This window comes from Diachasmimorpha longicaudata, chromosome 16 (assembly GCF_034640455.1).
Source record: "Diachasmimorpha longicaudata isolate KC_UGA_2023 chromosome 16, iyDiaLong2, whole genome shotgun sequence".
NCBI lineage: Eukaryota > Metazoa > Arthropoda > Insecta > Hymenoptera > Braconidae > Diachasmimorpha > Diachasmimorpha longicaudata.
In genome coordinates, this window is record NC_087240.1 from 1,424,385 (window position 1) to 1,438,704 (window position 14,320).

The following is a 14,320-nucleotide window of genomic DNA, read 5'->3' on the forward strand; positions in this document are numbered from 1 at the left end:
AGGTGAAGCATCAATGTTGTCTATATTTTATAACAAAGAAAGATCACAGAATATTTTAGGAAGAATGCGCAGCTTCGGATCTCCAGGGCACCTTCCTTTGCAATCACTGGCTTCATTTATGGATCTTCATAGAATGTGGGCGAGTTTCATGCTTAAAGTTCAAAGCTTTTCGTCGGACTCTATCACAATTATGAATACAGCCGCATTCCAGGCGTACTCCATAGGATTGATTTTTCTGGAATTGCGAAAATATGAATATTAATTCAAACTCATCAAATAATGTAACAATTTCAATTGATCGGGAATCAATATCTTGGAACAATTGAAAATGAAGCTTAGCTGGCTACTTAATTCCTGTTGAGTTCAATCCAGTTGACGCTTCGGTTCTAATATGCAATATATATAAGGTCTATTTCACACTTAAACATTCATACATACAGGACTTTCTCGTTTTTTCAGAAAGTGAAAAGTAACTATCTGGAATTTACGACAATTTCGTTGTAGTGTCATTGTAATTTCGGTACATGAGCAAACTTACAATCACAACCTTAATGTATGCATTCATGTATTTCAATTTTGTTTAAATAAATATACGCACAAACCAACAAATATCTTATGCTAAACTTCACTATTGAAATATTACAATATTCTTGTTAATATGGTAAGGGAAGAAGTAACTAAACTCTTTATATGTGACAATTCAAATTAACAGACGTTTTTATTTTCTCATTTTTTAATATTCGTGGACACTTGTTCAACCACATGTTTCTCATACAATCGAGACCTCACCCACTTATTGACGGTGTTTACTGTAGGAAATGCAGAAACTTTGAGTGCGCTTGTTTCGAAATCATATTTCTAACAATTCTGATATACAAAACATTATATTAGTCGCTGTTAAATAGTGAGTGAAATAACAATTAAGCGTGATTTTATCAGTCATTACTATTATTATTATTATTATTAATGTCTCGGAAAGTCACCTTGTGGGTAAATTTATTGACATATGAGACATATGAAGATTGTTGTCCACACTGGTCTTTCATATTAAAGGATAACCATATCACCTCCAAAATTGAGAAATTTGCTTGGGTTGCTTAGGAGATAGCTGGGCCAAAACGCCAGTTTCAACTGCAACCTCTTATTCAGATGCATGAAATGCAGTGAATCTCATGAGCCTGGCAAGTGCTCCATCGTCAATGAATCGGACGGACAAAACCTGAAATGCGCCAAGTGCGGACAGTATGGACATCCTGCTTCATACAGAGGATGCCTGTATTACGACAGTGCAATGACCCTCATAAAAAAAACCATCAAGTCACCCAAAATAAAACCCAAGAGAAAATACTCCGGGCAAGCAAGCCAGTCACCCCCGCTGTCCTTCGCCCACGCAACGCACCTCCCCCCCCCCTCCAGGCAAGGGCCTAACACCTAACTCCCTCAATACCATACCAAGGCAACAATCCTGCAGTCCCACGAGAATGAGTCCAATCAAGGGCCCAACTGGCTCGAAAACCTGAGAGTCGATATAAATTTTAGTTTCACCAAAATCACCGAACTGGCTACATTCATCGCTATCAACACCTCAAGAATCCAAGTCATCTCCGACATGGGAGGCTTTGGAACCTTGACACAATAATTGATATAAAGCCCCCCACCATCGACCAACTTACACCCCCTGTCTCCCAGGACACCGACAACTCACTCATCTCAAGATTAAAGATATCAATGTGAAGTCCCTGGTAGCTCACCAAAGGAGAAATTATCTCTCCAGCTTCGCACAGAAGCCTCAGCTCGACATAGTGCTGGTCTTAGAAGCCCAGCTAAACTCAAGACATAAAAGGTCATTCTCAGACCATACCCTGCACAGCGCAGACAGGCCCAACGCCAATCAAGGCGGAGGAACTGCAACTGTCATCAGAAACAGCATCCCGCACACCTTAATCATATACCCAAGTGCACGCAATAACACTATTATCCAGTTCATTACCATCAAACTTCAAATAGCAGATAATAAACACCTATTCATACAAAATATATACGTCTCTCAACGCTCACGCATAAATAAAAACTTGGTGAATGAGTTCAATCTAATATTCACTTTATTAAGAGTTGAACTCCCCAACAGCTACTTCCTCCTGGCTGGCCACTTCAATGCCAGGCACACCACACTTGGTGGCAACACTAACGCAGTCCATGGACCAGCCTTAGCCAAATGGTATGAGAGCAACGCCCACCCTTACAACTGCAAGTTGTTCTTTGCAAACTCACCCACTTACTGGCCAGCTAAAACTTACCTCGATCACTGCATCTTAGACTACAAGCTCAAAATTAACAACTCCCTGAATAATTGTGGCGTACCCGACGTTACCTGCGCTCCCATCAGCGGGCTTACCGACGCAGCATCAACAGCGGCGCGAACGCAAGCAGAGACTTATCCCTAGGTCCGTACCGTACCAATTGCCTTGCCTACGAATTGGTACGGTACATGATAGAAAGGAGCGTCAAAAACATCCAGCCGTCACTGCAAACTCTGGTTAATAAAATTAACAACTTTTATTTAATGTGGAACCTGCAAATGAGTCGCCTTGAATGTGGAACCATCCTACTCCGACGTCGAGTCAAAGAACTCAACAGATGCCACAAAACCGGCATTAATTTGCTTGAAATAACCACATTTAAGGGGTTATTCTCATGTGAACGCCTATATTTTACCACTTTTTCGGAATATTTTTTTATGCGACAACAAACTTCAATCATGTTGATTTTTCAATATATTGTTATTTGTATTTTGAAATATACGAAAAAATTTTTTTTTTTCGTTTTTTACTTTTTTAACATATATTTTTTTTAAGTCAAAATAGTCCCCACCAAAAAAAGGTAGTTCACTGGTCAAGGTGATAGCGGCTGTTCATGTTGTCTGACATAAAAAAATCAAATGGATTATTATTCAGTAGATCTGTGGCTATCGTCCCTACCAAATATAATCAATTTCATTAAAAACAAAAAAAATATCGAACTTCAAAAAAAAAATCACGAAAATCTCCTTCTTTTTCGTTACAAATCGTTTAAAAAAATATGAAGATATTGTCGAAAATAAACAATTGTGGTAGGGACGATAACTATAAATGAGTAGAAGAACATATGTAAATTTTAAAGCAATCGGTTGAATACTTTTTCTTGTAGGACCTGGACCGTTTCAGAAAATGATGATTCGAGAAAAACGCGTTTAAAGTTGAAAGCCTGGTAGACAATCGCTTACGACACATCGGCGACTATGAACTGTAACTTATCAAATACTATGAATTTCGGTCTGAATTTTTCACAGCATGTTTTCAATAGGTTTTACTGTCAAAATATAAAAAAAAAAAATCGATTTTTTGAAGTGCTCACATGAGAATAACCCCTTAAGCCAGAATCCAGGGAAGAAGTAGCCATACCCACTAAACTAACGGTAAACACCTTTGAATCCACATCGACCCCAGCGCCCGATGCACCAAGCATATGAACATCCAGCTCAGAAAAACAATAAACAGGTTCGACTCCCCAAAATGCTTCTTTCACAACCAGCACATCTCTCACCGAGCTGGCATCATCTGTTACCTCCTACTGGTTAGGCCCCTATTGACCTGTGCCTGCCCAGTCTGATGGAATATGGCTGCCTTCACAGCCGAAAAACTTGGACTCCTCGAACGACAATGCATTCGAGCAGCTCTAAACAAATGCAGATCGACACACTCACGCCACATGATCAGCTACCAGGTTTTTTATGACGAAGCCAATATACCCAGGATTGACAATTTTTCATTACAGCTCACAAGAGACGACTTCAGCCGGGTTAAAAAAATCAACAATATCACCATTAACACACTCAGCCACGTTGACCCCGTGGAGATCAACCTGGCTGCCCAAACAGGACATATTCAGCTCCAAGTATTCACGCACCTGGACCGAATCGGTCTGCTTCGAGACGCCGACCACATCCCAAACCTCTACCAAACCCCCAAACACCCGGCAAATAAAAAATCCCACTCCAGGACATCCTTCCTCAACCAACCAATCAGATTTGCCACATCGCTGAGCTTACGAGAAGAATCGACACCCACGCTAACGATGCTGCCGATTCATGACGTCCACAACTCCAGGCAACCCCAGAAAAAGTCAGAAGGATACCTGCTCCCGTCAGCCTAATTGTATATACTGTACATAGTAGTTTAAGCTTTTATATAAGACCACATCAGGTCTCGTGATTTTTTTCATGCCCAGCGCGGTCGTAATTTTTTCACACGTTCAACGCAATGCAAAAAACAGATATCTTGAAGTTATTCATACAAAACCCCGAAAAACATTACCCAAAGCCCCGTAAAGGCTGCAAATTATGAATAGCGAGATGCTTCTCCTACAAACCACCTATTCAGTGAAATTTAAACTAATTTAAGGCAATTTTATTACTCAGAGTTAATGTTAAGCCTTTCAACCATGTAAAAATTCAAACGACCAAATAAAGAAACTCTATAAAAAAAATAGTTGGGCCGAATTGTATCAGCTTTTTAAAATTTTTTTTTGTAACTGATGCAACATTTAGCGTGACTGGAAGATCGATGCTTATAAACAAACCACGAACCGTAACATCACTAATAAACTATATAGTTCCACATAGTTCACTAAAATACGAGACCTAAAACGTAATTTACGAGATTTTTAAACTCGTAATTGACGATCCTTAAAACGGACATTACGATTCCAAAAAACGTATATTACGATGTCCAATCCCGCGTTTTACGTTTTTTCCCCCTTCACTTGAGAGATTTAAATTAAATAAAATCCTTAATCGATGAAATCGTAAATGCAATCGAAAAGAAAAACGTTTCTTGATAATATGAAATCGTTACGTTTGAGAGGATTCTGAATCTTTTGGACCCGACTTTGGGAGTCATTTTTTCACAAATTTTTCAAGGCAACCTCGAAAATGTTGCTAAAGCCGCTCGTTAAGCCAATAAAAAAATATTGTTTGAAGTTTCCGTTAGTATTCCTTAACTGCAAAGATTCAGACTACCTTAACAACTGCAACTTGGTTTAATGGGCGTGTTTTGCAATATTTTCGAAATGTCCTTGCAAATTTTTTTTCCTATTTCTCGGAAAATTGGGCCCAGATTATTCAGACTCATTTGAAACGTTAATATGTCATATTAGCGAAAAATTTTCTTAAAATTACATTTGCGATTTCATCAATCAAGGATTTTACGTGATTGAGATCTTGTAATTAAATATGGAAGAAACGTAACTAATGAGGTTGGAGCTTGTATTTCACGTCCACACAAAACGTAATGGATGAAGAAGTGTCTCGTAATTTACGTTTTCAAAATGGTAATTGTCGTTTCCTGAAATCGTAATTCACATTTTTTAAGACGTAATCAATGTTCTCAAAACCGTAACCGACGTGTTTAAAAATCATGTAAATTGCGGTCTAAATCTCGTATTTTAGGATCAGTTTTTCCCACGTATAATATCACAAGAGCTTCAAAATTATCGAATATTTCCCGATAGGTTCGTTGCAAACAAATGAACGTGTCAAGTTTTCGAGTTTAAAAATCACGAGCGCGAAGCGCGAGTGATTTTTTTGGAAAACTTGACAAGCTTATTTGTTTGTAGGGAACCTTGAGGGAAATATTAGATAATTTCGAAGTTCGAGTGGTATTCGGGGGATTATTTTTTCCATCCAAATGTTGGCCGATAGAATTGCACCATGAGACATACTTTTCCACGAATTGCCATTTAATCTGTCAGATACAATTGAGGGTTACTTCATCATTTGTTTTTTTTTATATAGACAACATGCAAAATTTCCAGTGAAATTTCCAAGAATTTCCGCTGAAATACCGTGTTGGCTATACAAAATAACGTCGAATGGTGCAATCCTATTGGCCAAGATTTGGATGGGAAAAATAATCAATAAAAATTACGTATCTTTGTTAGAATTTTGAAGCGGCATATAGCGGAGGAGAATTTTACGGAACTTTTATTGAATTTTTTCGGTGCCGAATAGGAATAATTTTCATCCACATTTTTGGTGAAAAATTGTGTTTCCGTCGTCGAAATATTCGTAGTCACTTTTGGAATCGGTAAGCGAACGCAAGGTCCATGAATTCTATTCAATATTTTTCGCCGCGTATAACCTGAGAGATTTTAGTATTTTTTAAAATTAGTCTCGAGGTTTATTTGTTCAATTTCCTAAAGTTGATTGCCAGTCGGACACTCGTATATACTCACAATGTGTTCAAACTTTACATTTTTCATAGATTATTTTTCCTATCCAAATTTCAGCCAATGGAATTGCTCGATCGATCAGAATATGTGTATGACTTTCCAGCATACATTCGGGATATTTCAATTTTTTAACGTTCTGTAGCAAATCCTTGTACGCGCCCTCATTTTTGAAAAAGTCAATCTATCAACTTAAAAATTTTCAAAAAGCGTGTCTATATTAATATGGTGTTTCATTTTCAAGGTGAGCTGAAACTTGTGATTGGTATAGGAAACATACAATATTCTATTTACAAAGAATTTCTCGAATGTTACAAAAACAGTTTGACCGATGTCATGTTTTAATTTTCCCAAACATTCGTTTCGATGACAGCTATTTCAATGGATTCTAATTTATGCACCGTAGCACTTAAAATTATCGATGTAGTTCCATTTTTCCAATTTTCGATGATAATCCGTGTACACGCTTTTACGTTCCGTCAAGTCAACTCGTTGTCATGACAAATAATTCATTTAATCATTGGTAGTTTGAAGTATTTGGTTGGGAAATCAATTGAATTTTTGTTATGACATCATTCTATAGTTATTGATTCTGAGTGGAATACCTTTATCTTGCCTATACCATATCCAATCCCTCTTCCAATACAAATAATGACAATCAATACGGGTGTACTTCCTGCGAACACAAGTCAAGATCCTACTGTACACCCTCTCAACATTTTCAGTAATATTGGAAAATTCAATTGGTATAGGATTACCTGATATCTAACAAACTTTATCGTACTTCATCGTTTCTAACAATAAATCCCACATAGCGCACGGATATTTTTCATCAATTCCAATTCTTTTCAACATCAAACGTGAAACTTCATTAGACAATCCCTCAATATTAAATTCCCAGTGTTTCAAACTAAGCCTAATTTCCGGGAAGACCAACGGCTGATTAAATCGGCCGACTACGACAGATTTCGGACATCTTCGGGTCAACGGTCAGGTCCTAATTTAATACGGAAACCCAACGGTCACAGAGTACAGTTCATAATCGTGCCTCTAACGCTATGCATTCGCTTAATTTAAGAGTTTGGCATTAAGAAGTATCGATCCACCACTGAGGTCTCTCAACTCCACCACCATCAGTGTGGACGTAAAATTCCGGAAACCCAGCTACACCACCTTCACCTTTTTTATCGTTGCAAATTAAGAAAATCAGGGTGATTAATTCGCGACCAAGATAATCAACTTAAAGTGTTTTAATGTGATTGATTCAAGTGTTTAAACACACAGAAAATAAACTTGCGAACTAATTTACCCAGTCGAACTTTTATTTACAAAAAAACCCACCCATCGCAACACACCTCCTAGTCCACCCTAAAATTCAGTATCCTCTCCAAACACCTAGTTCACCGGCCACTTTTTTGATCCAAAAGGTACAAAATGCAAATGTTGTGTTCGACGTTATATTTAATGAAACACGATGATGTACTTTGGCGATGTGATATACTTAATTAACTCGTTACATTCATACTATACTCAATCGATAGATAGATTAATATTCGATGTTCCGAATCGAAACATTTTATATTTCACGGAAAAAATTTGTTTGACTTTTCTCAAATGACTTAATGAATATTGTCGAACATCTACTCAGGAAAACCCCATCAGTTGAATCTTTGATTACGGTCTCATTTTTCAAAACATTTCTATACTTCTGCGTCCTAAAACTTTGTAATCGTTCCATAGTCGCCTTCTACTGTCATCCACAAAACATCTCGGTATCTGTTTAAAACTCATCTATCTACAGGATCCATTAAAATTACTCGTCTCTTCCACCCTAATCCTTGTCCTTTTTTACCTCAACAATAAATACATTCCAGTCCTCAAAATAAATGAGTCATTATCGTCGCAGAAAATCCCGTCCTCAATAAACCAATTTCCTCTGGGTCCCATTTAATTGAAGTCAACCTTACTCTCCTCCTGTAGCGCTCGAGTCCCAAAACAGACCTTCTCCTTAACCACAGTCGCCACCCTCATTTTCCACCATTTTCCTAACCCGCCAATGAAAATTTGTCTTCGATTCTGCAATTCAAGCATTGACCGAATTCTCCCTCCAAAAACTTCCCATCTGAGACTTAGCAGAGAGTTAGTTATCCTCAAACATTCAACCAGTTAACATTTATCGGAAAATATCTGTCGTGTAACATGAATCGTGAAGATAACTCGGGATTAATAAATTTAGACTCTCCGCGTAAAATCGTTACAATAGTGAAAAAATGTAAAGGTTCATTTAAAATATAAGTTTTTATCAATAAAATAAAAAATCTGCATAAATATCCGGTGAACTGTCATTTAAAGAACAAAGATTGAACGTTAACTAATAACTGATTAACAATACGTAATGCTTAATACTTGAATAATACTTGATGGCAAGAATGTAACCCAACTGTATTCGGCGATTATTTTTGTATTTGTCATGGATTTCTGAACTCAATTTAAATGTGGAGAACACAGCGAACTGTCCTCTAGAATTCTAGAGCAAGCAACCAGTGAAAAAAAGAAAAAAAGGGTTAGAATTCTTTCACTTCTACTACAGAGACACGGCTAGGACGTGGTGGGAGAACTGAAAACTTCCGAGAGAAAGAATAGTTACTATCAATCGTATTAGAACAACGATTACCACTTAGCAGACTCCCTGATCAGAGTTTGAATAATCAATAATGTCAGCTGCTCCTGCAGAGCAGCAAGCCAAGCATTTGATCACGTCCTGAAACATTGTCCTAAATATGTAGACCAACGACGTTCGCGACCTTTTACGACTAAAAAATTTGCAGATATCACTTTTATGAAAAATATACCAAATCCCAGATAGGAATTGAAATTTGAATACAGCTTGGTGCAAAATTTCTTTGCGCGAGCCAACCTAGGCGCTTGTTAAAGAGATCATAGGGGTGATGTGCAGGGCCAATAACGAGAGATCAGCCACTAAATTTCCTAGCGGTAGCGCCGGAACTGATTTTGCGGCAGAGCACGCGCGCCCCACCGTACCGAACGTTTCGGCTGCAAAATCGAAGCAGAGAGAAAAGTCGATTACGCAGATAGCGTGGGGTGGGGGAATACAAGTAAGTGAGGAACATCAAACGGCTGGGCAGGCGTTCTGAATATCCCAACGGCGTTAAGGGAAGCTTTTCCCTTCAAGCGCCGATTGCAGCAGATTCGCCCTCAATTTAAAACATCGATATTGCCCCCTCAAATTGAGATCAAGGGATGAAACCAACGGCATTCAATTACTCATTAAATCTTTGACGAATGACGATAGTTTTGTTTCTTTATCTCAATTAGAGGGGGAGAAATGATTTTTTGAATCGTGGGGAGTTTATTGGATATTCTCGCAGGACTCCGCCGAGAACTGATGCGCGTCAAGCTGCATTCTTCAAAATTAATTTCTCCCCTCTTAATTCGGATTAAGAAACGAAACCATCGTCCTTCATCAAAGATTTCATCAGCAATCGAATGACGTTGGTTGTATTTCTTGATCTCAATTAGAGGGGGCAATGTCGATTGTTAAAGCGCTAGGAAATTTAGTGGTTGATCTCTTGTCATTGGCCGTGCCCATCTCCCCTATGATCTCTGCTTGCTAGCAAAGGTAGCATGCTTATAGATCAACTGGTGCCACTTAAAAAACTTCCAGCTGGTTTCACGAATAACATCCCCGGATGACCTTATCTGTAGGTATAGAGGAAACCTACGCATACGCTTGCAGCGTAGACTATTGGTTAAGATATTAGACGAATTCCGTGATAAGAGATATTGATTCAATCAGCAGGTCCTATGACTAACAGCAGCTGAGACAATAACTTCTACAATTTTAGAATCTAAGGTAAAAAAAAACTTACTGATAATCAGTGCCTGAGTGTTTTTGACGACCAAAATGAACTGACTATAGTTTACGAATTTAAATCGCATTAGGCTATTACGGAAAAATGTAAAATTATTACTGTAACGTTAGAGAGAGTTTAAATAACCTATTATGCAGGCTACAATACTTTATCTTAATAAAAAAAACCCGAAGAATCTCAAAATTTCTACAGAGTTTCGCAGACCCCAGTAACCATTTCATTAATTTGAATAGTTACACTTCAAAAGCAAGGCTTTTCTAAATTCTGCTATCTTCTTTACATCACAAAGTACCGCTTAAAAACTGCTCTTAAAGCGGAGTCAACTACCTCGGTATATCACGCTACTACTGATATATATTTGAATAAAAGTAAAACATTTTTAAAAAATTATCAAAAAGTTCATTTTCTGCAAAATTCACGAAAAAGTTGACGTTTTCAAAAAGCAAGTTCAGCAATAATGCTATTGTAATCATCACTTAACATGGATTTGGGGTCACCGAAAAACATAATTTGAACTATAATCGTATTTATCTGAACATGATATCCAAGAAGATTGCTAAAAATTCTGACTTCGAGCGACTATAAAACTTTTACCAATTTTCAAGTAAATGAAAATAACCATTGCAGCTTCATTGTGCTTATCTCTAAACTCAGTCGATATGATACGCAAATAATTTCTTTGAGTCATCATTTGTTCAATTGAGAACTTTTTCTGAATTATGGTAAAACTAATTTAATGACAAAATCGAAAAAAGGGGGTATATTTTAATTCAGAACATTTGTTTTGGCTTATAATGGATTGTCGGACTATATCACAAGATTTGCATCAGTTCATGAATATGGTTAAGAAAAATAAGTCTCATCAACTGTAGAACAAGCTTCACGATAAAAAATCTCAATTGACACTCTATTATTGTTTGATGTGAAGAACTCCAATATTTTTAGTTCTCATTTATTCCTAAAATTGATGAAAATATCATCCGTATGAATTTTTATCGTCAAAAAAGACAATTTCTAGTAATTTAGGTGTGAATGGAAAGATCGGCGAGAGTTGGTGTAATATTATAAGTTGAACATAACAATGAATCATATTTACTTTCATTCCGCCAGCTCTCATGCGATCTTCATTTTCCAGTGCAATCATTGTCTGACCACTGGGATACCTGCCATTCCAGAAAAAATATTCATTCATTATTTTTTTAACACCGTTGGTATAATGACGTTCCAAAAGATCGCGACGCCACTGAAGCTCCTTCAGTTCTGCCAGGACTACTTCTGCATATGTTTTCATGCCTCGGCAAGGGTATGCTATTGATCGATACTCTTCCTCTTGATTCTCCCTCATTGATGAGTGTTCCTCCTGCAAAAGTTTTCCATTTATTCATCACTTTTAAAAACTTTTCCTATTCTTTTAATGATGTTTTTCAGTTATTTACTTCGGTATTCACTTCAGAATTAGCTTCGCTTAATGTTTCCTCTGATGTTTTTGCCTCCACTATTTGCCTCTCTTCATTACCTTCATGAAATTTGTGACATTGCGTACATTTGACACCATGACCCTCCTGCCAATTTTCGATCAATCTCTCGCCGTACGAATTTGCCCCTTTTCGCGAACTTTGTGGTAAATTTGGTGGACTCATTTCAATAGTTCAATAAGACATAAGTGATAAATTTGGCAAACATTCTTATTTTACTCTCGAGGCTTACAAAAATTTATTATGGTTACGTATTAAATGTTAGTTTTCTTCTAAATATAATGAATGATTCACGTTTTTTGATTTTCATTTGTTCCGAAAAACGTTGCCTAAACATAGTAACAAATATAGAAGTCGGTAATTTTTCTGTTTATCCAATTTTAGTAATTCGTTTTTGCTCTTATGGATTTAGACGCCATGCTTTATCATCCTGAAGATAATAAATCTTTTGGGGTTGTTTTAATTACGCTCCACGCAAGAACTGAGTGGATTTAAATTTTAGCCTTTTAGCTTTTCAGAAGTCTAGGCACGGATATGTCGGCATGTGGCACAGAAAATGGGCAAGAAATCTAGAGTTTTCAATGAAATTCTACAACGTTCTGAATAAGTTTGAGATATTCAGAATTGTTTAAAAGATTTTCGGTTACTAAGTAGAGTTACTAAGCGTGACGACATCCTCAGGTTTTATAGAAAATTCGAGTTAACCTTTTGGTTCTTCAGAAAATCCTAAGGGTTTTCAGCGTGCGTGAAAAGTCTTCAAAATTCAACAAATTCCTCGACATTTCAGGCAGGCACCGGAAAGTTCTAGAGACGAACAATACACTGAAAATATTACACAAATTACGAGAAAATTCGAGGACTTTCAAATAGATACAAGGGAGTATAAGAATTGCTTAGAAATGATGAAAAAAAATTTAGAAATTTCTAAATAAAGAATCGGAAGAACTTTAGCGAACTTCTGAACAATTTATTGCACTGAGAGAAAAATTTAGTATATTTAAAAAAAAATTAGTTTGAAACTAACAAATGAATTTAATGAATAGTTGCAAACACATATGTGATTGCGACTGCTAAATATTTAGTTAAATAAATTTGTTCGAAACAACTAATAGACATTTTTGTATCCTGAGATAATTTTTGTACTTAAAACAAAAAACAGGATAAATTCAGACACAGTTGTTACTAATCCAGGTCAATATTGCAATACTCTACGAACATGAATGGTTAAAAATAACAAAATGTATTATAAGAAGCAACATATGAAATGCTTAGATGATTAAAATTACTATTAAAGATCAACGAAAAAAATATAGAGTTTCGATTGAACCTTCGAAGTGAACAGACGTGATTGTACACAGAGAGGTTTAGGAGAATAGTATGCCGATTTATTGGCACTTAAGCCACGAGTCTTTACTTCAGATAGAGCAGTTATCAAAGGTGCAAGTGAACTCAGTTCATATCTGGATAAAGAAAAAACTCAATCCAAAACCCTCTTGAGGGTTGAAGTGGTGTAATCCGTGAATTTTTGGAGGCAAAAATTCTACGGCGGGCATCATGGCCACACCAACGAAATACCAAAATTCCCAAAGTTCCAGAAAAGGTCAAACTTACTCTAGTATTACTAAAACCAGACCCACAAAATAAGGCGCAATCGTAATGGATTATGTACAGGAATCTCAGATAGAAGATTACATGTGGGCATTGAAAGGTGTACGGTAATAGACTCGCCTTTACCGACACATAGGGGCATTTTAACTGCTGCCACTTACGGTGGCAGCACTTACGGTGGGCCCCTCGTCGCACCGGTGGACATGTCGCTGTCGCCGATTGCGGGGCGGGACCCAAAAGACGCTTGCGACGGAAAAGCTTTTTTTTGAATGCCCAACCGTCAGTTAGAAAATCTCTGTGAAAGTGTACACTGTGTGATCATATCGATCAGGATTCATATCCACCTTTTAACTAACGATCTGTCCCGCAAAGACAATAAACTTGATTGAACTAGTGATCCCGAATGCCATTTCGGATAAATCACGAATAATTTAAACTATTTAACATCCACAACTTAAACAACGCGATCTCGAGATCAGTGGTCCGTAGCCTCTTGATTAGCCACATAAACACTTCACGAACGGTGAAAGTCAATTGTGCATCACAAACAATCAACATGAACAACTGATCAAGTCAAATACCAAAATCATTCTAAATAACCGCGAATTAATTCCGAAATAGAAACTAGTGTGCGTATGTGTGTGTGTGTGTGTGTGTGTGTGTGTGTTGACGCATAAACTGTCGGATTTGTTGCGTCATTCGCAGTTATCTTTATAAACTAGTTAATAAACTTGGGTTTTTTATGCCGATAGGCTTAAATAAAATATTGTGTTCTTATTTTATTCATTAATATTCCCTAAAATTTATTACAACCACTATACCACCAAGGGTATGATGGTATTCAACGATTATTCAAAAGGAATATTAAAAGACGAAAAGAAAATACGTTACCTCTCGCGAATCTCCAACAATCGAGTGTGTTGCTATTTACAAAGCAGACAGCAAGTCATAGATTTGCTCAACACTTGCGATACAATCGAAATTAAAGAGAAAGTTATTCGCATCAGACCACTAGTCTCCCAAAGTCGGAAAATTATTATCTCTAATGCTAGGCCCGAAATTCCTAATGACGTTTTAGAA

General features: G+C 37.1%; 1 protein-coding gene across 2 annotated transcripts; it reads right to left on the reverse strand.

Annotated features, from left to right (window-relative positions):
* Window positions 1-5: 5 nt before the first annotated feature.
* On the reverse strand, window positions 6-12,092 carry LOC135169952 (uncharacterized). 2 transcript variants are annotated; one of them, XM_064135380.1, is made up of 3 exons: window positions 11,594-12,092; window positions 11,254-11,517; window positions 6-235 (listed from the first exon to the last, which is right to left on the reverse strand). In XM_064135380.1, exons 1-3 carry the CDS (start codon window positions 11,795-11,797, stop codon window positions 113-115), a joined length of 591 nt encoding a protein of 196 aa, XP_063991450.1. In that variant the 5' UTR covers window positions 11,798-12,092; the 3' UTR covers window positions 6-112. The 2 variants fall into 2 exon arrangements, with proteins under 2 accessions (XP_063991450.1, XP_063991451.1); XM_064135381.1 differs by lacking the exon at window positions 6-235 and adding an exon at window positions 10,965-11,115 and having other exon boundaries at window positions 11,594-12,090.
* Between the last annotated feature and the right edge of the window lie 2,228 nt (window positions 12,093-14,320).

Excerpts from the sequence above, each read along its gene's own strand:
- LOC135169952 (XM_064135380.1), bottom strand. The coding sequence starts at position 11,797 with ATGAGTCCACCAAATTTACCACAAAGTTCGCGAAAAGGGGCAAATTCG. Across the intron at positions 11,518-11,593 it reads ATTCTGAAGTGAATACCGAA|GAGGAACACTCATCAATGAG; the intron begins GTAAATAACTGA and ends AAACTTTTGCAG. Across the intron at positions 236-11,253 it reads TGAGAGCTGGCGGAATGAAA|AAAAATCAATCCTATGGAGT; the intron begins GTAAATATGATT and ends TCGCAATTCCAG.